This window comes from Stylophora pistillata, chromosome 2 (assembly GCF_964205215.1).
Source record: "Stylophora pistillata chromosome 2, jaStyPist1.2, whole genome shotgun sequence".
NCBI lineage: Eukaryota > Metazoa > Cnidaria > Anthozoa > Scleractinia > Pocilloporidae > Stylophora > Stylophora pistillata.
The window spans coordinates 2,960,370-2,987,800 of NC_142520.1; the positions used below are offsets into that span (position 1 = coordinate 2,960,370).

Consider the following 27,431-nt stretch of genomic DNA (forward strand, 5'->3'; position numbering starts at 1 on the left):
GGACTTGCCGTGAGCGATCAATGCGCGGGCTGCGGCGAGCGCGAAACAATTTCCCATGCATTCTGCTCTTGTCATCTGGTGTCCCCTGTGTGGAGCTGGATGTCGAACCTGATCAATCAGCTCTATGATTTCCCCTTTTTACTCACTAATTCAATTATTTTATTGCGGCAGGGACTGCCCCGAGGCACCCAGTTCGAGAGCTCAAACACTCTTACCTCCTTTTTAATTAAACTCACGCTCAACGAGCTGTGTGCCGCCCGGAACCTAGAGACTTTTGAATCCCGGAGGACCTCAGCTAAATCTGTAATCTCTAAAATCACTACCCGCATACGCCTCCGCATTAATGCGGCTTTCCACCTTTCGCCAGGCGCGACATCTACCACTCTCTGGGCTCATCGGAACGTTCTCTGCTCCTTTGAGAACCGTCAACTCAAAATCAAAGTGTAAATCGCCCCTTGTACATACTTTTCCCACTTCATAACACCCCTGTGCTGGGTCTCCTTAGCTAGTGTACTGCACAGAGAGCACCTTTCTCGCGTGTAAAGAGAAAACAGATTTCTCCCGGAGCTGGGGCCCCTTCACTGGGGTACTGCACAGAGGAGCTAGCCTCCCGTAAAACAACCTGTAAATAGTAATAACACCCGGCAACTGTCAATAACCTCGCTAATTTCCCTTGTGTTGTGTCTCCTTCACCGGTGCACTGCACAGCGCGCCCTTTACCGTTAATTCACTTAAGTGAGTTTTAATTGAGTTTTGTTCTGTATATAACACTAATCATTGTATAAATAAAGTTGATTAAAAAAAGAAAAAATTTTAACCGAAACAGTACTGTCTGTTAAATAGATCGCTTCTCGGCCTTTTGGCTAAGATCAAGTGTCTTAGCCGCAAGCAAGAATAGTCCTTATTTTTGTTCGTTAGTCAAGTTTTATTCGCAGGCCTTTTTTCTACAAGTTTTTACACGCGTTTCAAGCCTTCGAAGATCATAGAGGTGGTGAGTACGGCAGATTTGATTTCTATGGTTTTTGTGGCTACACTCCAGACACCGCGGAATGCGCGCTCAGCCGACCACGGCCTTTGTTCGCTCATGATCACCGGCGTAGTGTTCGCCTTATAATGGAAGATTCTATGGAACTGGACTCATTGAATATTGCCAAGTCCCTGCCAGACTTCGCAAAACACATACGCGGCATTGTGCCACAATTCGGAGGCAAACGCTTCGACATCACCCTAGAATCAGCTGAAAAGCTGCCGACTCGCAAACGCCGGGTTTGACTACGGCGACGTGCGAAAACGTCTCCGTTTGCTGGGCAAACGCTCAATTCATGTGTCTGTGTTCGTCTCCATGGAATTCCTGGACGACGAACTGGTCAAGCTCCTCTCCACCTCTGGGGAATTAAAATCCGCTAACCTACGCCGCCTACACTATCCGGAGGATAGAGAAGAAATTGTTGATTTACTTGCCTTCATTTTTGCTTATCTACCGACTTACAACATATTTCTTCATTTTCACAATTTCGCTAAAATAGGAATCATTTAATATTCTTCTATTAAAAAATGTTGTCGACTCAGCGCAGCCAGATCTACGTAACATTATCGAACTGTGTAGTTCTATTCATGGAAACAAAATTACTTGAGTATGAAAAATGAAGGACTTGTATGTTAACTTCCGGGACAATAGCAAGTGTTAAAGTTCGCTGTTAATCTGGAGAGAGTGCGCCTATTGGTTCATAAAACCCGAACGATCCCGTCACGCTTTGCTCATCGTCGCGTTCTTCATCTTGAGTGAACAATGAGGCGAGGTCACGAAGTGTCAGACTGGCATTCTCACTATCACGTGCTCCAGTTCTGTTGAGAGAGATAAAATCATGTGTTACAACTTTCATTGCAGTTTTCAGGGAAACCTGGGTGAGAGGGCTGAAAAACTCGAGGCTGGAAATATCATTTTGACGCCCACTTGACAATATGGCTGCATCATAGCACTTTTTACTTTTCAGAGAAGACAAATTTTCCATTGAAGACTCCAAACCTGGTCAACTTCCTACAAAACTTTACTTTTGAATTGTCTAAAACTAAAACATATACGCCACGTTTCTTCAAGCGGACGTTAACAAGAATAACAACAATGAATGAATACATTTTTGCGCGGAAAAATGGTGCGGGTGGAAAACGGTTACCTGACACAGCTAGTTGGCTTGGACTGCAGCAAGGAGTACATCCGGGACTCCACAGTTCCTCGTGTGATAAAGCGGTACACGTGTGTGGGTCTGTAAAAAAAATCAACAACAAAAATCCTGTTCAAATTACTTAAGCTTGCTATAACATGGAAGGAGTGGGAGTATCCTGTACCACCCGGATGGGATCTCAGTCCATTACATGTGACCCAACCCATCCACCTCCCCTCTCCTCCCCTCACCACACTACAGTTCGCCAGTGCGCCATATAGTCAAATTCCACTAAGTGAAATACAAAACAATAAAAAAGATCCATAAGGACTCACAACAAAATGTTGTTACTTGATCCAAAGATATCTTCTCACAAGCAACATTGAAGTAAATGTATATGAAACAGTAAAAAGAATAACAACGTACTTAGTTTGTCCAATCCGGTGCACACGCCCCACAGCCTGTAGTTCATGGGCGGGGTTCATTGCAGGCTCCACTAACAACACGTGCGTCGCCTCGATGATATTAAGACCGTTGGACCCAGTCTGTAAGGGCAGGAGGAGGACGCCTACCGAGGAATCTTGTTTAAACGTCTGCAGATTTGACTTAAAAGAATAAAACTGGTGTTAATCAAGCTTCAACGAGAGGGCAAAAGAGGTGGCACGCTTCCCTTTAACAGGTGGTTGACATCCTTCCACTTAACAACAGAAACTGAATTCTTGAAATTCATCTCTAATAAGCTACTTGAAAGTCTCTCCCCCCCCCCCCCCCATCATTCATATTCAGCAATTTTCCACAACTTTCCATAACCCTCAATAAAATCCAAGACAAGCAGGGGCCTCAAACAACTTTTATGCGCTTTTTTGCGCTCGCTCACAAAGTACCCTGCTCCCAGCTATGCCTTACTAGGCTCAGGCTTTGCGATCCGTCAGTAAAACTCACACAGAAATTTCAACCAATCATACGCAAAGTTCAAACAGATCACGACTTGGTCACCCGTCTTTTAACGTGCTTCACACAGTTACCTTGTTTTTACTTTTCGTTCTTATTGGCTCCTTTTGAAATTTTCCTTTGATCTGATTGGCTGTCGTTATTACGTTAGTTTTGGTCGTTAGACACTCGATCGAAATGCCCTCTACCTCACAGATATAGTCAAAAAAAGGGCGCCACATTATGAAGTATGACCATAGACAATCGGCTGTGGCTTTGTTGTTCATTGACAGCTTTTCGTACTAACCTGGAAAAGTCGGCTGCCAGTAATGTGTTTATATTTGATTCCATTCTCGTCCAAAGCTTGTGCTAAAACACCAAGTACCTCTTGCCACTAAGGGAAACGAAAAAAGGTTGTAATCAGAACAGTACGTAACAGAAATTAATCACAGAATAATAAGAGAATGCGACAGTTTAGTACTGCACTACTTTAGCAGGACTTAACAATTGAAATAATTCGGGGAGCTTTTACACCGGCTAAAAGGCATACGTTATCATGAACTTACCGTAGAAAAAACAAGACTCTTTGCTGAACTGTCTGCCGACTTGATCGCCAACAATGTGCGCACGACAGATTCTACTTTAGTAGAATGGCTACCCTAAAGGAGCGAAAATAACCGAAAGTTTGTGACTCTTCTTCACTAATACCTCATCGTTTGATCTCATTAAGTAATTGAAATACTAAGAGAAATTTCCAATTGCGTGTCGAAAGAAATTTGGGATACCATTTGTTTGGTTTACTTTTCCCTATGATTGGCTAGAAAACTCGCGCCACTCTCTCAACCAATCAGATGCAAAACTTAACTAATAACGATTTGGTCGCCCGTGTTTTCCCGCGCTTTACGCAGTTTGGTGATCGACCATTGACCCTCAATCGAAAAGCGCTCTCATTGGTGGACACTAATTACATAGTTCAATCAGTAAGAGCTCTGTGATTGGTCTAGAAAAATCGCGCCACTTTCTCAACCAATCAGACTCGAGACTAACCGTGACCTCGTCAAACGCACTTTTCCGCGCTTTAAGCAAATTACTTTGTGCAAATTTAAACCCTCATTAGCTGCTCGCGATAATTTCCTTTGCTGTATTACTGTGGTTTTGGTTTTGTGAAGGTTAATCGAGAAGCGCTATAAGTTGTGTGTCAATTTTGAGACGAAAAGGTCGCGTTAACCTAATGAATCACTTATTTCTCAGAACTTGCTCTGAAAGAAAGTTATGACAACTACAGAGGAGAATTAGTGATTAATATCTAAACAGTGAAGCTCCAAACAACCTTGACAGTGACATGCTCCTCTGTATCCTTGTCCTGGCTCCTTGCGGTGCTGACGTAGGAAATTTCTTGTGCAAGAGTAGGTATCCGGCACATCGGGCACTTCACGTGTACGTTCCTTTGCCGGGGACCAATTCCAGCCTGCCGCAGGAGCACCCAGGAACATTGACAGCAAATGCAATGTCCACAAGAGAAAACGCTCCACTGAAAGAATGACAACAAAAGCGAACGGACCCAAATAAGTCAAAAGGATCTTAAGTAGAGGGGTCTTTTTGGAGCTATTTACCTGGACTCCAAGCAGTTTGGTGCAAACTGGACATGGTTCCGGGTTCTTGCCGTCATGACAGGTTTGGGTCTGAAAATAGGGCAAAGAAATACTTCGTGTATATTGCCTGAAATTTATCTTTCAAAAGCCAGGGCTTATTTTTTTGGATGGAAACCTCCATGGAATCTGATCAGAAATCCTACCTTCGCCAAGTTTTTGAGATAAAGTAGTTGGCCGAGTTTCTTTCTCAATTCAGTTTGTGCAACAACTCTCTCCGACATGAACTTTAGGCGCTGTTGTTCTATCTTTAAAAGAAAATAATAATCCAATTAGTTGATAACAGAGTTACGGATTTGTATCCAGTCTGAATAATTTGAAGATTCGACAGCCCATTCTACCAAATCCGAAATCGGACGCTTGAGTCCATTATCCAAAATCGGCAACTTGTGTCCAAAATCCAAAATCGGCCACTGGTGTCCAAAATCCAAAATCAGACACTAATGTCCAAGATCCAAAATCGGACACTTTTGTCTAAATCGAACACTAGCGGAAATCGGGCAACAGTGTCTAAAAGTGGACACTTATGTCCAAATAAGGATGTTTTAAGAAACGTCTCCTAAAAATTTTTATCGTAAATTGTTTCTCTACATCACTCCTTTTTCTTAGTGGTGAGTAAATCATTTAACATTCTGGGTAGAAAAAGATACTGTGGTAGTCAAGGGTCATCACGATAATCCGGCCATGGCTCATAATCGAACCATTTAATCCGGAGTCCAGTCTACCTCGTCCGGGCCCACTGGTTAAATATAGAAATGTTTGAGTACTTGTAAAGGATGAATCACGTGGTTGTTATCTGTGGCAGGTTCTCCTGGCAACAAAAGCCTGAGGCGAGTTGTACACATGTCAAGTTCGTCAAGACAAGAGATACGCTCTCGCAGAGCAAACCACAGAGCTCTGAGAAACTGAGAAATAGATAACAAACAGTATTTAATTATCTTAGAGTACTTTCGATTAAATTTCGTACACTCAAAAACTAAGTATTACAACGACTGATCAAAACAAGGGAACAAATCTCAAGAAGCCGATGAGAACTCTGAGTAAAAACAAGTAAAGAACCTAAAAGCGCGGGAAAATGTCGAGATTTTCTCGACCGATCACTGAGCGCGATGGAGCGCCTTTTTGATTGCGACACCAATACCAAAGTACTTATAACAGCCAATCAGAAAAAAGGCACATATTACAACGAGCCAATAAAAACTAACAGTAAAAAACAAACAACCTGCCTAAAGCGCGGGAAACCTGAGTGACCAAGTCGTGATTGGTTTTAGTTTTGACTGATTAGAGGCGCGAGCTTTTTTCGACCAATCACACAGTGAAGTTAAACAAAACGAAAAGACACCCGCAATAAAAACAAATTTCTCCATTAGGAGTATTAAACGACGTGGTTGTACGTTTTTTCTTTCACAGGACAAATTGAGTGCCGTGGACCCGTACATTTCGAGGGATCTGGGCGGTGCCCTCTCCTTAATGAGGCGCCACTTATAAACGAGCATTTGGCCCCTAGGAGCATCTAATTTCTCCTTACAATATCACCCCTGAATCATACATAAAGGTCACAAGAATAAAGGAAATGATCACCTAGTAAGGAAGCTCTTGATTGATAAACAAATTCTCCTTGGCAGCAACTTAGGAAATGTATAGAGAACAGTATGGAGAATATGCATACTGATGTTAAGGCGCAACGGGTTAAACGTAAATACCGAATCAGATCCTAAAAGCTAACCTTAAATTCTTTTCTTAGACCATCAATTAAGCTCAAGTGTAAGCGACCCTCTTGATGAAGATGTGCAGTTGACCCAGTTTCTGTAAAAACAAAGGTGAGGTAAAGTCTGTTTACGAGCCTAGTGGCCCATTAGGCCGGTGCTTAACTCCGGTTTCTGTAGCATGAAGCGACTAGGAGTATTTCTACTCCCCCCTGGATGGGATGCCAGTCCATCGCAGGGTTACCCCCAGCATTAAATTGCCGGTACCCATTTATACACCTGGGTGAAGAGAGGCACTGTGAGAGTAAAGTGTCTAACCTAAGAGCACCAAAATAACATTGGTAAAGAACATGAAACAAATAATTTGAGTGGTGACTCTTTAAGCAAAATCTCCACCACCGTTGTGTGACCACTTGAAGATTGCCTAGGGTCGTGACTTGTCAGGCTACACTTTAACTTGAGTTGTGTCATTTCGTAAGGAAACTAGGGTAGCGACTCGTCTTTTTTAACAACAATCGCAACCTACGAAACAACTACCATTATGGAGACTGAGAAGGAAAGTTGGGGCGTGACGCGTGACGCGCATACTTTTCTCGCGTGACGCGCGACGCGAGTAAGTAGAAGTGTTGTGTGACAAGTTAAGAAGGACTGAGTAAGTTTTTGACTTACTATGAGTCTTGATGAAGTTATGTATTACTTTCAGGACCTTCTCGACCTCAGACTCTGCACGTAATCCTCCTGTGTTGCCATGGCGATGCCAATCAAGTGTGTCGTCAGTCTGAAAACTTTGAACAAAATACGAAGCGAAATACTATGTTAATTTACCTGTAGATTCTCATAACTAACAGAAACAGAAAGTCACGGAAATCAGTCGAGAGAATTGTAAACTTATTGTACACAGGAATACCTACTTATGCTCATCGACGCCCTTCATTCCTTGATGGCCAAATATTCGTGATTCGTATTCTGTAAAAATGTCATCCACCTGACAAAAGGCACACCTACATAGAAAATATCAAATATGTGATACACATTTAAACCTGCACAGTCTGAACTACAGGTAATCTTACACAACTTGTTGTTACCTAATACCTGTAGAAAGCCTGGGCATAATGATTGCAAATCGTCATCGTGATCGATGTAGTTATCGTGTTGCCGTGTCTACTATTTGCGCATAGCTTTACTTTTAAAGAGAGCCACGTTGGTGCACGTGCTATTGAGGAATTCGGCTACGTGTGACTATCAGAAATATATCGTGTCTTCTGGAATATTAATGTTTCGTGTTTATTATCCTTTTTTATGAGACAGTTTGGTTGAGCGCGAAGCTCGTGCAGAATACGAGGCTTTTTGGACGTACGTGTTTAGCGAAGTTCGCTAAGGCTCTCAGAGAATCTCTAAGTTCAATTGGTGTTATTGTAGTGTACTGTAAAGTCTGACAATTAAATACTGAGGATGTCTTTAGAATGGTCGTCATCGTCATCTTGGTTGTCATCGTCATCATCATCGTCATCGCGATCATCGTCGTCATCGCCATAGTCACCGACATTATCACTACAAACCTGTCAGCAGTGCTATTCTCAGCCGGCCTTAAACAACAATCAGCACTAGCCAATACCATCTGAGGAGTTGGCGGCACAGCAAGCTTGTCCAGAGCTACCAATAAGTTCTTATGAGTGGACTGTAAGGAAAAGATTGATTCAAAATCAAAACCATAACCACATATAATCGCTGAATATTTTTCACCGGCTGTTTATCTGTCTGACAGACAGTCAGTCAGTAGATTAGCCCGTCTGTTTGTCTGTCTGCCAGTTTTACTAGTCTGCCAGTCTGTCTGTCTGTCAGACCGACTGACTGATTAGCTGACTGACTGACTGCCGACTGACTGACAGATTGACAAACTGACTGACTAACTGATTGACTTGTTTCGTTGAGAAAAGTATATAATTAGATACGAGTCATAATTGATTGACTGAATTAATTTCCCTTTTCATTAAGTTTATGATACACTTGGGATCAGTAACCTCGTAAGATAGCGCAACGTGTTAAAAGTTCACTTTTAGAAGGAATCGTTCCGTGCTAAATTGTTCTCTCGCTGACCGGCGTTTCATACGATTTTGCCAACGGGATGCCCAATTGAACTGCCACCCCGTGTTTACGAGTGATTAGGAATAATCTGCTGGATATCGTCACAGAAGAAAGTGGTGGATGATATGCGATTAATCACTGTAGTTCGCTTATGTTGTAGTTTGCCCTGTAGTTTGCCCTATCTAATATTATGCAACGTTTTCCTTAATAGATCGAGTAAAACCAGAAATCATTTATACGGTTTGCGTCATCCAGTGGATTAATAAGCCCCTTTTTCTCCCCGGATCATGACTAACTGTGCATCTATCTGTCTCAGGCTGGCAGGCTGGCTCACAAATTACCCTGAAAACACCCAAACCCTTGGGCAGAGCTTTTGAGAGGGAAAGAGAACTGAAGTCTAGACTATATAACTTAAACATTTTACACTTCTGCATACCTCAATCAAATCTAACTTTGAAGAGACAAGATACTGCAGTCCACGAAGGTTCGTAAATCTGTAGCGAAAACATAACAAATTAGTACAATTAATTCAAACTTGTGCAAAACGAAAATGATTTAGTACTAACAACCATAACTGTTTGCTCACAAAAACAAGACTTGCAGTCAAAATGAGGAAATCTTGACTGTCTGAACTAACATGGCCAATATATTGTGTTTGATTGATCACAAAGAAGATCAGGTCATCTAAGCTGAAAAAAAAACCTCACAAATTTATGGCCATTGCTGTTTTCTTTACAGTGTGCGATATGAAAATATCTGCATACGTGCAAACAGCTTGTCAAAAGAGAAGCACTGTGTCAAGCACAGCGTGCGATAATTAAAACGAAACTGCGCATCAAGATCCGTTTAAATTTCTTCAAGCGCCTCAATCCTCGATCCTCGATCTTTGATCCTCGATCCTCGCTAATCAATGCCTGAATAAGATGATCCGTTCAATACCTTCCAATAGATCCCAGATCCATGTCAGTGGATGACAATTCATCTTTGACTCTTTGACCTAGGTCAGTATCCAGTCCTCTCTCTGCCACAGAATGAAGAGCTTCAACCCACCAAGGAGACTGGATGTCAACCTGCATAATTAATTCCCCATAGTGCATAATTTATTACCCACAAATTATATCACAGTTGTTAGGAAAACATCCAAAAGAATGCTGGTGTTGACGACTGAAAGAAATTCATACATACTTAAGGTTACCGTGCACCTTCAGGGGTGTCTCGTGTGGAAGCGATGTAGCGCGTCCGGTTTAAACTGTAGATATCTAAACCCCTTTGATCAAATTAAAGCTTATAGGACTGGCTATCAGACTATACCAAAAAATTTCAAAAAAAATGAATTGTCGAGTTTTTCACGAATTCTACATGCGAGCGCCTTAACAAATGGTGAACACCACAACGTACACTATCGAGTTATGGATGCACGCGGGAGGTTGCTAAGCACGAAAGAAGCGTAAGAGTCGCGCGAGGTGATAGCCGAGAGCGACTCTAGCTTCTTGAGTGCTTAGCAAACCTCCCAAGTGCATCCATAACTCAATAGTGTACGCTGTGGTGTTTACTATTTGTTTTATAACATAACATTGATACATTGTAGCAAAAGAGTTCCCTTAATGATCTAACAAATCTTACGTGACCAGATAAACAAGCGCGCGCGGTAAAATAGTCTTTGCCTTTGGTCACTTCAGCAGCGTACACCCGCGGACAAATGGTGGACGCTGAATCGACCAATCAGAGCGCGCGCTTTACTTTTTTATGTTCTAAAATTAGTTAAAAAGAAGGCATTAGTTAAATAACAAAAACGAAAAAACTAAGAATTACGAGAATTATTTCAAAACGTCCAAAACTATGAAAAAGATTACAAGTTGATTAAAGGATTACCCCTAATAATGATAAGCATCTGATTTTCCCAACAGTTTCACTCCTGAATCACACACTTAAGGTTACGAGAATAAAGGAAATGATCTCAAACTCAAGAAGCTCTTGATTATTAGACTTTTCTCCTTGTCAACACCTTAGGAAATGTTAAGAGTACAGTATGGAGAATATGCATACTGATGCTAGGGCAGAAAGGGTCAAGACTACGTACAAACAGTACAAGAAAGATGCAATGAAATACCTTTTGGCTAATCTCAGCATGGCTTGACTGGGCAGCATCTAGGTTTTGTTTGGCGCTGTCCACCTGTACGTTCACCCGTGTTGTGTAAGTACTCTTAAGTTCCTTGACCTAGAATAAATAAATAATAAATAAATAAATGACAATTTATATAGCGCCCTATCCAAAAGCTCTAAGGCGCTTCACAATCAAGGTAAAAAGTAAAATAATAATCAAACATAATCATTCATTAAAATAACGCTTAAAAAGACAAAGTTTTAAGATTACCCTTAAAAGTGTTAATGTCTATACTACATTTTACGGTTTCAGGAATGTCATTCCACAGCTTAGGTGCAGAGACAGAAAAAGCGCGATCGCCATAAGATTTCAACTTGGAGCGAGGAATCACTAACAAGTTCCTACTCGATGATCGCAAAGACCTGGTAGGCTTATAAGTTTCTAACAAGTCACTGATATAACTAGGGCATAAATTATTTAAAGCTTTAAACACGAAGGAACGCTATAAAAGGAGCCTTAGGTCCCACTGGACCATTTGTCAATCAACCGTCGCGTGATGTAGAACTCTAAGAGTCAAGTCAGCTTGAGCTACAGCTACTCCAAAGCAGTGAACAGCGGGCGCATTCCTCAAAATTGTTTTATGCCTTCATCACAATACAAGAGTTTTTGAGATTTGTATTTCCTTTCTCCAATGGAAACTGTCTTTATTTGTGGCGGTAAATTTGAGATCGAAGTAGGTGGTTCGCACGTTACCTCATGCCACCATGCTGGTGGAAGTAAACAGTAGTCTACCAGCATTTAAATTTGACCCGCACACGTCAACGGTGAGTGACAAATGAGCCTAGGTCTTCCCAGGGAAGACTTCCTTATGTAGCGCGCCTTCGTGTTTAAAAGTAAAAAATAAGATTTGAAAAATAATCCTCTGCTCCTCGGGAAGCCGAACAGTTCCCTCAGTAAAGGAGTAACGTGATCATGCTTACGACCACATAAGATCAGCCGTGCCGCATAGTTCTGGGCTAATTACAATCTATGAACTAAGTGTTTCGGAAGACCATATAACAGAGAATTACAGTTGTCTAATTTGCATGTAACGAAGGTGTGTACTAACGCCTTAGTACTACTAACTGACAAAAACTTTCTGATCTGAGAAATATTCCGGATGTGAAAAAATGAGATTTACAAATAGCCGAAACTTTTCCTGGCATAAGGGATCAACGAACGCTTTTCATTCCACAAATTTATTCTTGTCTTTCTCGTTGCCATGTTCCCACCAATAACGTAGCTCCATTTTCTGCCATTAAAAGCACACACAACCCACAACTCCTCTATTCGCTCCGACGAAGGGCTAACGCTCGAAACGTCAGCTTTTGTAATCGTTACGGTGGCCAATTTACCATTTCAACTTTGTTGACATATCCAAATTATTTCATTTCTCCCACCGACGCAGCCCCAAACAGTTTCTTTCGAAACTATGAGCCTTTTTTCCTAGCATAGTTCGATACAAAGATTATCTCCTAGTCAATTCATCTATCCAACTTTTACAACAAAAATCCATCGTACATCACATGGCAAATATCTTCTTTCCTACTCACTTCATCTCGCAATTTGTCGTCTCGCAAGGTGTGCGAACAGCCTGGGTACTGCTGACTGAGAACGTTCGACAAGTTGAATAAGGTATGCAATTTCTATGAATAATAACAGCATCATCTCAGGGTTTGACAAGACAACTGGAGGTACACTACTTAGTACAAGAAATGAGGAGAGGAATTTTACAATAGGTGTATCTTGAAAAGTTTTGCGAGCGATGAGTACAAAAGTCAACTCATATTATATGATACACCATCGAATAAGGGATTTACTGTTCCACTAATTTCTAGTATTTGGGGTTCTAGTTGTGGAAATACATCCTATGGCATCATATGAACTATAAAGGATCACATAAGGTATGCACCAAAGATGAAAACACCACAAATAACATCATTCAATTATTGCTATGGCTCACCTGTAGTGCATCGGTTCTAAAGGTTTCCCCGTGTTCTGTCCATGATCTTGTTGCTTCCCTGTACATTTCAACAGCTTCTGGCCACTGCAAAATAAAATATAGTGCTTTCACACACAAAAAAATTCACAGAGGCAGTGTGGCTGAGTGGTTGGGACCCTAGAATTGCGATCTGGTGGTGCTAGATTCAAGCTCTCCCCCTGCTTCTCACAAGATTAGTTCTGCGAAATGTGTGACATGATGTCTTCCACCAAGGACAAAAAATATCTTTCCATGCTTTCAGAATAGACCAGACTTCACCAATAATACACTTTATACAGTATTATTGTATCATCTTGTTGGAATTAAATACCATTTTCTGGTGTTGAATACACAATTTGTGGTCTGACTTTTTTCAAAACACAAAGTTTTGTTTGCATCATTTGTTTCCATTTTTTGTGTGTGTGTGTTGGCCCTGAGAAGCCCCATTAGGGAAGTGGTCATTTGCATTACGTTACAAAACAAATTCAATTTGATGCAGTTTGGGCAGTTTTAAATCTGTTTACTAAAAAGCTCATTTCTAAATGGCCACAGTGATCTGCCATGAATTTAGCTTTTAAGTGTATGGTTTCCATCACATAGCTTTGCAAAAATATTGTATGAACTAACCTCTTCTTTTAAAATGTGAATGCCAGCTAGACCTGGAGAGCAACAGTAATTTATTTCAATGTTATTTTAACACAGGCACACGTGACACATAACACACACATAACAGACAAACATAACAGTAAAAACACGATTTGTGAAAAACCAAGATATCATGTACAAACCATTAAAAGCAAACAAGAGCTGTCGATGTGCTTCTTCACATTCCAACTTTGCTTTGGATATCAAACTCTCCAGCAGTTTATCCATGGTAAGAGTGCTATAAAATAATCATAATTAAAATCTGAAATAAAAACACTACCATCGTATAAGGTACTATTAAGGATATTACTGGGAAGTTATTAGGATGTTGTAGGATGTTGCACTACATTATTAATAGGATGTTATCAGGACGTTATTAGAATGTTATTAAGATGTTATTAGGATGTTATTAGAATGTTATTGGGATGTTGTAGGATGTCATTACAATGTTAACAGTATGTTAACAGGATGTTATTAGAATGTTATTAGAATGTTATTAGGATATACATACATACATATGTTATGTTGTAGGATGTCATTACAATGTTAACAGTATGTTAACAGGATGTTATTAGAATGTTATTAGAATGTTATTAGGATATACATACATACAACGTTATGTATGTATGTATATCCTAATAACATTCTAATAACATTCTAATAATATCCTGTTAACATACTGTTAACATTGTAATGACATCCTACAACAGGATGTTATCAGGATGTTATTAGAATGTTATTAGGATGTTATTAGGATATCATAAAGTATTATTAATAGGTGATTTAGGTTTGCAACAACATACAGAAACAATCAACACAAAGAAATCAGATATAATATTTTAAACTTTACCTCTTTTGCATGGACAGGAAACCTCCTCTAACTGCTTGTGGGTGACAACATGCCTGCCGCAGCCGCAGCAAAGGGTTCAATAACTGTAACAAAACAGGTTTGAATTGGTGGATTGAAAACAAAGCCAACAGCATCACTGAACCTTGAACCATTTGCTAACAGTGTCTGAATAAAAGAACTGAACAAGGAAAATGTGTAGCAAGTAAAAAATTAGAAATTAAAATTCCTCGCTCGTCTTCAGCCTGCTCTTTTTTAGGTGAGGTAATACAATAAATTGCCAAACCTTCATGTAAACCTTGCATTTCTTCAGAATCTCAAAATGTTGGACAAGGCATTGCAGCTTAAAGCCCCCACTGATCCTTCAATTCCCAGGGCTTGCGCAGTTAGCAACTAAAACCTTCCTTTTTTATTCACACCCTTAGAACCCTCACAACTGCTGTCATATATATTTTACGTCAGACCGAGTAAAATCCACATACCAGATGTACAGTGTTCCTGTCAATGGCACTTAGCATAGTATCTCTTTTCTCCCAGTGACTCAACATCTGAAGATAAAGAGGACAAAGAAATCAGTAGTAATACAGTAAAAACCTCCGTGTAAGAACCTAGTTTTTTCCATGTCTGGCAAAATAGGTTCTTATGTTTTGGGGTATTTACTGACAACTTAGGCAAAACAGGTTCTTAATAGGTTCTTAAAATATCTTTAATGCCAGACTTAATTTTCTATACTATACTGTACAATACACTGTGTACTAAACTATGTACTTAATTATACAGTTTAGAAGTTCATACCCAGGAGTACATTTTCTTTAACTTGCTTTAATACATGAGTGGGAGCCATAACTACAGTGGGGAAACTGTATTGTGACACGTTCTATGGAAGTATCAAATGTATAGAAAACATTTATTTATAGTTACAGACATATTTTGCTACAACATTGTTTCATTATCCAGAATGACTCTTCATATAAGAAAACAAAGGCTGATAGTTTCTAAAGAAACTGTTTGGGGCTGCGTCAGTGGGGGTAACGAAATAATTTGAATATATAAACAAAGTTGAAATGTATGATGCACGATCCTTGCAGTAGATAGCGCTATTTATGCAATAGCAAAAATCAGACCTGAAAAAAATCAGGCCTGTACGGGACTCAAACCACTGACCTCTGCAATACTAGTGCAGCGCTCTACCAATTGAGCTAACAAGCCAACTGGGAGCAGGCCGTTAAGTTGATTCGTAATAAACCCATGAAAGTGATAAATCAGATACAATGAATATATGAATATATGATTTTCGGTATTGCATAAATAGCGCTATCTACTGCGAGGATCGTGCATCATACGTATCTAATATCGCAGTTCAAAATATATGAACTTCCTATATTCAATGTATCTCATTTATCACTTTCACGGGTTTATTAGGAATCAACTTAACGGCCTGCTCCCAGTTGGCTTGTTGGCTCAATTGGTAGAGCGCTGCACTAGTATCGCAGAGGTCAGTGGTTCGAGTCCTGTACAGGCCTGATTTTTTTCAGGTCTGATTTTCACTATTGCATAAATAGCGCTATCTACTGCGAGGATCGTGCATCATACGTATCTAATACCGCAGTTCAAAATATATGAACTTTATATATTCATTGTATCTCAAAGTTGAAATGGTAAATTGGCCACTGGTACTTAGCAACACATAGCAATCTGCAGTCTTTCCTTACACTTAGGTAGCACGGAAAGCTGGAAAACTCTTGAACAAAAGCTCATCTTTCAAACCGGCAGTCTAAATCCCACAGGTATCAACAAACGTTTTTCATTCCACTAATTTATTCGTGTTTTTCTTGTTACCATGTTCCCACTAATCACGTAGCTCCTTTTTCTGCCTTTAAAAGCACACACAACCCACAATTCCCCTATTTGCTCCGACGAAGGGCTAACGCTCGAAATGTCAGTTTTTATAATCGTAACAGTGGCCAATTTACCATTTCAACTTTGTTAATATATTCAAATTTCTTCATATAAGAACCATGCAGGTTTTTCTGGGTAAACAGGTCCTTGTATTTTTGGGTATTAAAATCCAAAATTTCTGCCAAAAAGGTTCTTAATTACTAGGTTCTTACACCTGGGTTTTTACTGTACATCCTTGGCAGCAGGAGTTTCAGCAGAAGCTGGTTACCCGCAGTCTACAAATCTCTGTGAGACCTCTTGCTGCTGTCCGCTTAGCCTGCCTCTGGCCTGCAAGCAGGCTGTTGTGTTTGGGTTTTGCCTTACCACCACCCCCGCCCCCCCTACTTAGGCACAGTTTCCCATTAAACCATTATCAGCCCGTAACTCCCATGAGTGACCAAGACAGAATTTCTCCTTACAACATCAATACAATATCAAGCATTTAAGTGATGAGAATATGGAAGATTATCAAGATGGGGGTTATCGGTTGATCCAATATCAAATTCTCAGAACTTACATCATAAAAACTGTAAGGCACACAGGTAAGGGTTAAGAGAATTACTCAAGAGATCTTGGGAATGAAAAGGTTGAAGGAGAGGTACATTCCAGAAGCCTGGCCTATGATTTTTATTGCTACCATTAAGAGTGTTTATTTAACAATTATTCGCCGAAAGCGAGGTGAATATCATCGAACCTGAGGCGAATAACTGTTTTAGTATAACTTCAGAGCTGAACAACAGAGAAATTTCTAAAATCATAACATCTTTAATTAGTAACATTTATTAACATTTTATTTTAACATTTTATATAAACCGCGTGGAGCAGTTTATATAGCGTCATATACACTGTAATGAGCCGCTCGATCAATCAGATTGCTGAAAACTCTTTGCTCAGCTCTGAAATTATACTAAATGATTATATTGACAATACAAGGGCATTTTGAGGTAAAAAAAAATTGTCATTCAAAGTACAAATACAAATACAAACATTGCCATTTTAATGATTAAGATAACAATTAATATATGGTTTCAAGAGCATACTTTTCTTACAATATCTAAACTGATTTTTTTATCTTTCCGAAAGAGCTGACTGTACATTGTTACTAAGGGAAAGAAAAGTAGAAACAAAATTTGTAAAATAAATACCTTCATAGCAGTGTTTGCACATTCTTCATGCTGACGATGATAGAAATGTTGCTCCACAGGGGAAAATGTTAGCCATTTTACTCTCTCATCCTGCTCTGGGAGTTGAATCTACAAAAAAAAGGTATTAACAGTGAGGAGTTAGCCACTAGACTTCAGCAGTGGTAGATCCAGGGGGGAAGGTACAAAGGATCTGGACCCCACCACCCCCCCCCCCACCAGCAGATCTGTAGGTATTTCACTTTAATTTACAACTTGTCTGAAACCAAAAGTATTCTAACAACGGGATTGCAGATAAGTAACTCAACTTGAAGTAGATAAGGTGTAATTATCTCAAAATATCTCTTAGCTTATTCAGGCTCTAGTCTAAGAGAAATTATCACGACGAAAATAATGAACAAAGTTTGGAGAGACTCCAAACTTTGCTCAGAAAACAAGATGGCATCTACAAATTTTTATCTTTGCTATACATCTCTGAGTAAAGTGCAATGAAGCAATCTAGTTGCCAAAATGACAACTAATTTCAGAATTTGGCCAAAAAATTTAGTTACACTGGCACCTATATTATGTGCAATTTTACAATCTGCTTTTGACCCATCCAACCCATCAGAAACTAGTGAATGTACATGTACCCTACACTCACAAGGCACAAACAAAAGCTTTGCTATACAGTACCTCATGGAAAACATCTTTCTTTACACTTCGCCACAAGATCTTGGCCAAAAGTTCATACAAAGGTTGTTTATCTCCATTCCTGTATGGTTCATACAGCAAGCTCTTCCACCATTTTTGACGACAGTAAGGATCCACCCCAAGAAACAAAAGTAGCCCATAAATATCTAAATAAAATGACACAGCATCTTTCATTACTAAGGCACTCTGTAGGGAGCTTGGGTTTTAAAATTCTAGCTAGCTCATCTCCAGTCACAAATCAGCATTGAGAATCTAGAGCCTGGGGAGTGGAACTGCATGTTTTTCAGATGTAAGTAACCCTTTAAAAGTGCCAGGGGTGATTAACATGCAACTCCCCCCCCCCCCCCCATATTATCTATACATTATCCAGCAAACAGGTAGTAAGAATACTCAAACTTATAAGGTGGAAGCTGTCCTATTGATATAACACCAAAATCTTGTAAGTAATTTACAAAGAAATGTGTAGCAGCAAGAAGCGAGAATTAACAATCAGAACATGGGAGTTCAAGGGTTGAGTCTGTACTCCAGCCCACCCAGCTGCAGCTTCTCCCAGTCTCCATAGCATAAAATGACTAGGAGAGTTACTACTCCTCCCCACCCCTCCCTAATGGATGCCAGTCCATGGCAAGGTTACCCCCCCTCCAGAATTTCATCGGCTTCCCTGACAATTCACTGATACGCATTTATTCTCCTGGGTGGAGAGAGGCAGTTTTGAGAGAAAGAACCCAACACATCGACCTGACAAGGCCTGTTAATTTACACTGCTACGACCCTACACCAACTTTTCTCACACTTATTGCTGATCAGAAAAGACATACACACAATCCAGCATCACCTTCAAGTCCCTTCTGTATTGGTGTTCCTGTGACACACCATTTGTGTACACTGTGCAAACATAAAGCCACTTCAGCTGCCTGCAAAATGAAACTTATCATAATCAAAAACAACACATCACAAATTCCACAAAAAAGGTTTTAAGGAGCTGCCATAACATGCTCCTTGTTTTTTTGCAGGGTATAAAGAAGTTTTAGGAAACCCAAAAAGTAAAATTTTTGTTTAAAAAATGAGGTCAAAGGAATTAACCACAAAGGAACAAAACGTTTAAGGTTAATGAGGTAAAAGATCAGAAAGGATTACAAAATCAAGAGCTTCACAGCCATGCAGCTCAACGTTTTTTAAGACCAAACCTTAGCTGTTGTGCTTTCCACCATTTGAGCTTCATCAAGACAGATCCGCCAAAACATGACAGCTGTTAGAGGGCTTGGTAATGCGGCATATCGCTTTTCGTACCGCAGAGACCGTCCACCATTTCCTGAAAAATTGAAACTTAAAGGTAAACTTAAAATTTAACAAATCAACAGTGGTTTAGCATGGACTATAGACCACTTTCATAAATGGCTGCCGGATTAATATTCTTTTGTTTAAATTTAAATTTGTCTGGGTGGCCTCGCTTGAGATAATGTATTCTTTTGAATTTTGTACTGGAGAACGAGGCCACCTAGGCAAATTTGAATTTAAACAAAAGAATATTAATCCAGCAGCCATTTATGAAAGTGGTCTATACTCTTATCAACAACAATATCGCTCATCAGTGGTCAAAATGTTATGGACTCCCACAGCACTCATTTAGACCACTTTGATGACGAATATCAATGTCGATAAGAGTACAGACCCAGCTAAGCCACTGTCGATTTGTTTTTACCACGATATCAATGTCAAATAAGTTAATTCTTTCAGTGCATGACCAAGATTGTAACACACTGATGCAAACAGCATTGTCTGTACTCTTATGGATAATGGCAAATTGACCAATCAGATTGCAACATCACTGCCATTTGTAGTATAAAATGTAGCAACAAAACCAAGACCGTTCATTTTCAGGTTATTTAAAGCCATCGCTTGTTTTTCATTCACCTTGCTTGGATCCTAAGTGATGGAAATCTGATCTTAGGGTTGAATATGTGGTTAAGATTACATCATGGTCTGCAAGGACCTGAGGGGCAATAAAACCCATCTTGGCCACACCTTCATAAACCTGCCAAAATACAAGAACAATCATCTTTACTTTTGTATCTCAAGTTTGATTTTTAATTGGCCTCACCTGCAAATGGGTCTAGGTACGTGTAGGCCAGTCTTTCAAACTTTGATTAGAAATGTCCTTATCTATCTTGGTATTACATAACTGAAGGAAGGTAAGAGAAAGTATGTAAAGAATTCAGGGCTCGAAATTAATTTTTGGAGCACTAACCCTTCGGGTTAGTAGACATCTTTTTCACTAACCAAATTATAAAGTTTGATATCCAAGCTCACAAGTTACGATATCTCAAATATTCAACATTTTGATAATAACGACTAGGACAAATTAAAGAGTAGCTGAAATTGCACGGTGACCTTAAAAATGTTGATAATATGCATTTATTTTATTTCCATCTTGTTTACCATGATTAGTCAAGAACAGTACATCTACAGCACATTCTCTAAAAATAGTTTAAGTTGATTTAACAACTTGAGTATTCTAAGTATTCCTCTGAGAGTCAAGTCTATGTGCTCTTTGTCCCGAAGTCCACCAGTGTTAAAATATGTTAGAAAATTTTACTAACCATGTTGGGTTAGTTGGACACATTTTTAGTAACCAAACGTTGAAAATTACTAACCATTGGTTAACAGGTTACCATTAATTTCAAGTCCTGAAGATAAAGTCTGTTTATTGGCCAAGTGGCCCATCAGGCTGGTGATTAACTTCAGTTTTTGTAGCATAAAGCGACTGGGAGTATTTCTACTCCCCCCTGGATGGGATGCCAGTCCATCGCAGGGTTACCCCCCAGCATTAAATTTGCCTATACCCAGTTAAACACCTGGACAAAGAGAGACACTGTGAGTGTAAAGTGCTTTGCCTAAGAACACAACACAATGTCCCCGGCCTGGGCTAAGACCAGGACCACGCAATACAGAGTTGATCACATGAACCATGCGAGAACAACTAATTTTAAATCCACTTATTTTTATTAATAGAATTGTTGAAATGTGGAATTATTCGATACCCTTTGATATTAGATTATCTCCTAGTCTTGTAGTTTTTAAGTCTAGAGTGAGGAAGTTTTTAAGTTAAGAATATTGACGTTTTTAATGTTTTTATTTTTTATCTGAAATTTTTCTGTCGCGGCATCATTATATTTGACTGATTTAGATTAGCTACAGGGGAATCTGTCTTGCATGGAGTGTTCCACTCTTTTACAGATTATCCTTATGGCTTTGTTTGTTTGTACAGTCATTTAGATTTATTTATTCGTCATCATTGCCATTAAATTGTAATAAAAAAAAAAAGTATGCAAACTGAGGTGGAAGGAGAGGAAGAATGAGAAAGGACTGTGTGTAGAAATACTGCATGTGTCCAGAGACACCTGCATTGATTCCTTTTCTCCTTATCATGTCTAATGATAACCTGCTCTGCGAGCAGAGCCTTTTTAACCCGTCCTCCAATCAAAAAGGGAAAAAGGCTCTGCCGACATCTTGTTGTTGCTCATTTGAACATGCACGGCGGTTGCCTAGAAACTGACGCCATACTGCATTGTGGGCGTAGATTTGGTCATCTGTCTACATGAAAAACAAAGGCATGCGCACCAAAACCAGTATGACTGGACGCAAAACCGGCTTGAGTAGCTTTCAGCATTTCAAAGCAACAACAGGATGTCGGCAGAGCCTTTTCCCTTGGAGGGTTAGCAAGAAGAAAAGGAGAAGAAAAGAAGAAAAGGCTTTGCTCGCAGGGTAGTCTAATGACTGAAGACCGGGGAAAACATAGTTTGTGCATCTTCAGCAGGTATAACATGGCATTTTACCTTGGTTGAGAGACTCATCAGATAACTCAAAGAAATTTTAAAACCCTTTAACTCCCAGAAGCAACGAACATGTAACTTCTCCTGATAAGATCCATACATTAACTAGCAGACAGGTAATGAGAATACTCAAACTTATGACATAAAAGAAGCTCTTAAGGGTCAAAAAAAAAAAAAAAAAAAAAAAAACATCTTGAAAAGACTACACTCTTTCTTACCAGCAACTTAACTGTAGATGGTTTTGTATGTCTGGAGACCTCCTCAACCCACTGTTGTGCAATTGGAGCAGGAGAAATGATCAGTGTTGCTCTGGATGGAATGGCTGGCCCACTTACTGCACAATGTGGACATAAAAACCCACTGGGATAATCATAACCAAGGCATGTAGCATGGAACACTGCCTGGCATTCGCAACACTGCAGCAATTTTTCATCACAACTGGCCAAATTGACACCACAGATACACTGGCATTTCATGTATTGGGCAGCACTTTCTTCATCTGGTGTAGAAATAACTGAACTAGTTTTGGTCATTTTTTGTCCATCTGTACCAGGTGCAAGCTCACACGAATCATCATTAGATGATGGTGTCTTTTGACCTAACCCTGCTTCAACTGTATCACTAGTAGTATTTCCTTTTTGGCAATTTATTTCACTCTCCCTAAGTTTTGATTTAGAACTTTCTTGTAACATGCTGTTGCATGTACATGTTTCATTGTCTGGTTCAGAAGCTGTTTTGTGATCCATCAATTTGTGCTCTAATAAAGGCTTTGGATGACACAAAATACAAGCAATGACCTCAACTGTCTTTCCCAGACCCATTTCATCTGCTAAAATTCCTCCAAGAGGCAGGGATGGCTGACAAAATCTCTCTCTTGTAAGTCTAAAGAAGATCGATATAAAAAAAATTACTAAAGATAAAACATTCAGTAATTGATAATAACACATAATCTCTACTCACAAAATCAATACACTGTCAAGCAGACAATTAAGTTATGAGAAATTAGACAAAAAAAATCAATTACAGGATTAAAAGTTATGAGAAATTAGAAAAAAAAATCAATTACAGGGCGCTGGATTAAAAGTTGATCTAATACCAAACTCTCGGTTTAGAACCGCCTCCTGGTTAGCTCAATTGGTTAGAGCACCGGATTGTGTTGCGTGGGAGGTCGAGGGTTCGTGCCCCAGCCGGACCAATACTCATGGTCTTAAAATAACTGAGGAAAATTTACTATCTTTCCATAACATCAAGAAATGGATAGATATTCTAGTCTTCTTGGATAAGGACGAATAAACCGTAGGCCCCGTCTCCTGCAGGGTTAGGGGTAGGAGACGTTAATTTCCCACACACGAAATTACTGTGTGGTGGATGTCCTCCCCTGGGTGGGATGGACGGGAAGGTGAGATCGTTACATGGACTGAAGCGGCTGCAAGAGGCGCCTGATAATGCTGACGTCCGATCTCAACCTTATCATTGTAACTAGACACATTTGTTGTTTAGAGTGCTTAAGACTTTCCTTTTCTCTGAAAAAACTTTTTATGAAATGGCAGGGAGTAAGGAGGATTTTGGGAGGATGTGAGAGTGACAGGGTGACAGGGTCAAACTATGGGAAGCACAGCTCTTTCTTGCTTCGACAAAATGACTCTGAGATATACAGTTTATTCAATGCCAGCCTGGGACATCATGTTGTTTCACCTTCATGGGCATACAAGACTCTCAAATATAGTCTTCACAAACATTCTTTGGTCTAAGGAGGGGAGAAGAGACAGGGAAATAAATAAGTGCTAGGGTTTCTCCCTTAGGGAGAGAATTCTATGCTACGTAACCTTCTTACCCAAACCCCTCTCCTACTCATTTCTCAGTTTTCTGCTGCACAGAAGTCTAAATTAAAAGCGGTTGCAAATGATGAGGCTGAGGTAAAGAGCCAAACAGATTGGTTTGTCTAGCCTAAAAATTTGTTTATTCGGCAAAACCATCACACACCTTCCAGTATAAGGACTGTAGTAAATTAACTTTCCATCCAAAGTGTGAATTTTCTGCCATAATGGGTGAAGACTATCAGCTGTATATAATAAAATAAAGCAGGAAAAAATAAATTAATGATGTTCATTTTTAACTTTCAAGTTTTTCATAATTTGTGGGAGATGCAGTGACCTAATGCACTGGACTCTAGGCAAAGAGGTTCAGATTTGGGACCGAGCTGGGTCAACTTGTTGTGTTCTTTGGCAAAACACTTCACTTCCACAGTGTGTCTCTACACCTTGGAGTATAAATGGAAGGCAGTGAACTGTCAGGGAATGAAATGCTGGAAGGTAACCTTGCAATGATTTGTCATTCCATCCAGGGGGGGGTAGTAATTACTCCAAGTCACTTCATGCTATGCATACCAGGATAAGCTCTAGCTAGCTGGGCCCTTTAGCTCGAGTAACGACTTGTTAAATGTGGCTTTACTACCTGTTACATATATGGTTTCCATGACCGTATTTGGAGAATACTGTCTGTGTATAATTACATGAGGTGTCAATTAAAAAAACAAGTGTTGTTTTCATTAGCAAAATGTGGATCTTAGTTGACAAGACTGTCTTAATTGCCAAAAGATTGCCCAAGAAAGTTTCTTCAGTCTTCCATACCCTTGAAACTCTCAGCACCAAAGGAGTTCATGCAACTAGCAGCTCCAAAACTAACCTAATAGGCTAGGAATTCAGTGTTTCTGAACAATAAGCAAGCACTTAGCAAAACAGTCTCTTTATGCAATCAAAAAGAACAAATGGGAATTTAACAATGGATGTTCCACTAGGTGGCCCTTGTCCTCTACCTTCAAGTCAAATTTGAATTTGGTGTGCTAGCTTTTGTGGAGGAAGGAAAACCAGGGGATCTTGAGAAAAACCAAGAGTCCAGGAATCGAATCCAGGCCACAATGGTGCAAGGTGAGAGCTTTCACTGCTGTACCATCCCATTACATTGCATGTAATATTCTACATACCATCTAGTTGTTTCCCTTGACATCCACATGCCACTTGACAGGCAAGTTCTCTCTGCAGCATCCATTCAACAGCTCTTCTTTGATAACCTCTTAACACAGGACTGAGATGAGGATGCTGTACATCAAAATTAATTTCTCCATTGAATCTGTCAATCTCTGCATTACAGGTACAACTGCTATTTCTGTCTGGTTTTTCACGTACAAGGCTGAGGGGAGTGTTAGAGTGGGAGGACCTTAGTGGTGATGTGGATGAGCAATTGCCTTTTTGAACTGCCTTTATAGCATTGTACAGTTCATCAAAACCTTTGTCTACACCTGCATTATTGCAGTCTTGCAAAACAAACTCATTATCTCTCACAGATATTTTATAAAACCATTCTATCAACACTTTCATCAACCGGTCAATTTTCCTATTTGTGACATTGGCACATGCAGAAGACAGCTTGGTTAGGCCATTCTCATTCAAGCACACTACAACTTCCCAGCTTTCTTTCAAAACGTGCTGCTCTGGTTTCAGCACCAGGGAGATCACCCCTTTGTTCTGCAGGTAAACTAAAGCTTCAAGTTGATCTGTGGAAACGGACGGAACTGTTGCTTTAAAAGAGGCTTGTCTCAAGTAGTCATTGTTTAAACCAGACGAGGTCGGCTCGACTGTTAATGGATGCTTTTGCTCAAAGGACAATCTTACTACGACGAAGTGATAACAATCCGCCGTCCACAAGTCATCAGAGATATAAGTTCCATTCTGTGATTTCAACTCATCCCTTTGAGTTTCACTCGTGCACAAATTGATGTTAAACAAACCCAACTGACATATACAGCTTTGAGGGTAACAGTTATCCAGATTAAGCTCGATGCTTCTATTACGATCCAATACCTTTCGTTTATTCTTCTTCCGAGGACTGGTAGCTGTTGGAATGTTGGCTCCATCATTGATCAAAGAGGAAGAATCAGTGAAATTAATTGTGGTGTGGTCAGCTGAATCTGAAGCCGGCAAATGGAAATCAAGCATATTCCAGGTCAATTTTGCTCGCTTGTCTTCACTGAACCTCTCAGGTGGCCTCTGCTTTCTTTTCCTGTTTGACATGGTGGAAAGATCTCTTTTTCCCAAAAGCCGGAACGTTCTCAATAAACAATCACACCGTGACTCACCAGTGTTATCAAAAATTCACTACTTCATAGATGTAGGAGTGAATGAATTGTCCCTGGACAAAACGTGAAATTTGGCTCGATCTAGCCTCGCTTTAGTCTCCTCTCGCAGCCGTTATTTGTGGGGATGGAGACACAGGGAGACACAGGGATCCCGAGACAAAGAACGGCTGTCAGAGCAGACTAGCCTCGCTTCAGTGACGAGGGCACATGTAATGGTTTTGTTATTCTTACACCGGCAGTTTTCCGGGCGACCCTAAAATCAAGAACGATGGAATGCCGGAATGACGGAATGACGGAATATGACCCCAAATCCTAAAACCTGGAACGGATGTAGTAGCAGGACATGCTGCACGAAAGTTTGTACATTCAAGCACTTGGCAGACCGCACACCGCACACCTCGAAAAACGTGTATACAGTGTGTAAATACCAGATTTCTCTCTCATCCTTTTGTCATTGATGTTATCAAACGAGATCTCGGAATTTCCGTAATGCGAAAGCGAAACTGCCACGTAAACACTGCACTTTAATTTATATCTAAAATAATACGTTTACGATCCTCCACTGTTGAGTTATCCGTGTGCCTTTTGAGTCGATTTGTGTGTGCACTATCAGTTGCTTCACGTTTTTCTTTTATGTATACAGTATGTTATTACTGAATTTATCTATCTTCCTTTTGTCAGTGATCTTATAAGACGAGATCACAGAATTTCGCACTACACTGAAATACCTAGTTAAACAATAGAGTGTTTCTGTCGAGGAACTATCGGCTGATAGTTGCCCCTATGCCGTTGGTGATGACAAGAAAATTTGTCTAAAGTCGCTCGTGCGGTAGGCCCTATTAAAGTAAAGAAAGGTTTGCAGGGTCACGCGTGTGGGAAGTTATCGTGGCGTCAAAAGACAAAGAATTACATTTCCCTTGGAAAGCCAATTTTAAAAACGTCTGAGAGTTGAAGATTTGCAATTTGCTGAGGAAAAGAAGAAATCCACTAAACGAATTGGTAACATAGCCTCTTTGTGTTCGCAAAGTCTAGTTCTTTCGCTGATCCGTGAGCCATGCATTTCATAGGAGGATGGTGGTGTTTTGGACACCTTGTGAAAAAGGAATTCTTGAAATTCTTCTGGACGGCTTCCTTCTGCTAACTTCCTTTTGTCTTTTAACGCCACGAGAAATTCCCACGCGATGACCCCATGTAACCTCTCTTCAGCTAGTGTTACTCGAGGTCTAAAATGTATTCGTGGACGAAGAAAAGCTCTTATTAAAGGGCTCGAAACTAGGGCTTACTCTTACGCTAGTCTAAGTTTGGACCTGTGGCTGAACGTCGTTATATTTTGAGGTTCCCGTGATTTTCTCACGCTTACAAGCATATGTTTCATGAAAAACATGCAGACGTGACCACGAAACATATGTTCCAGTTGTTTATTGCAATGTGGTAGGTCAAGTTCGTTTTCACATGCTGTGCAACTTCTTATGCCGCGACTAAAACTCATGGCATATTTAGCACAACAAAAGATAAATAAACAGGTTTACAACGCAGCTACCT

At 40.0% G+C, this 27,431-nt stretch overlaps 1 protein-coding gene across 1 annotated transcript; it reads right to left on the minus strand.

Annotated features, from left to right (window-relative positions):
• Window positions 1-715: 715 nt before the first annotated feature.
• On the minus strand, window positions 716-25,999 carry LOC111326555 (E3 ubiquitin-protein ligase SHPRH). Its single transcript, XM_088750368.1, has 30 exons — window positions 24,738-25,999; window positions 23,738-23,816; window positions 21,973-22,636; window positions 19,836-19,956; window positions 19,109-19,233; window positions 18,757-18,835; window positions 17,904-18,067; window positions 17,232-17,339; window positions 14,631-14,696; window positions 14,152-14,234; window positions 13,445-13,539; window positions 13,284-13,315; window positions 12,639-12,722; window positions 12,229-12,321; window positions 10,643-10,750; window positions 9,472-9,602; window positions 8,969-9,026; window positions 8,007-8,125; window positions 7,359-7,448; window positions 7,117-7,232; window positions 6,468-6,547; window positions 5,509-5,646; window positions 4,888-4,989; window positions 4,706-4,774; window positions 4,423-4,623; window positions 3,659-3,751; window positions 3,400-3,486; window positions 2,589-2,767; window positions 2,175-2,264; window positions 716-1,845 (listed from the first exon to the last, which is right to left on the minus strand). Exons 1-30 carry the CDS (start codon window positions 25,822-25,824, stop codon window positions 1,698-1,700), a joined length of 4,689 nt encoding a protein of 1,562 aa, XP_088606494.1. The 5' UTR covers window positions 25,825-25,999; the 3' UTR covers window positions 716-1,697.
• Between the last annotated feature and the right edge of the window lie 1,432 nt (window positions 26,000-27,431).

Bases quoted from the DNA above. Each gene is read 5' to 3' on its own strand.
- LOC111326555 (XM_088750368.1), bottom strand. From the start codon at position 25,824: ATGTCAAACAGGAAAAGAAAGCAGAGGCCACCTGAGAGGTTCAGTGAA. The intron at 18,836-19,108 runs GTTTGGTCTTAA...TTCATTTTGCAG, and splicing joins TGGAAAGCACAACAGCTAAG to GCAGCTGAAGTGGCTTTATG. The intron at 12,723-13,283 runs GTTAGTTCATAC...TTTATTTTGCAG, and splicing joins TTCACATTTTAAAAGAAGAG to TGGCCAGAAGCTGTTGAAAT.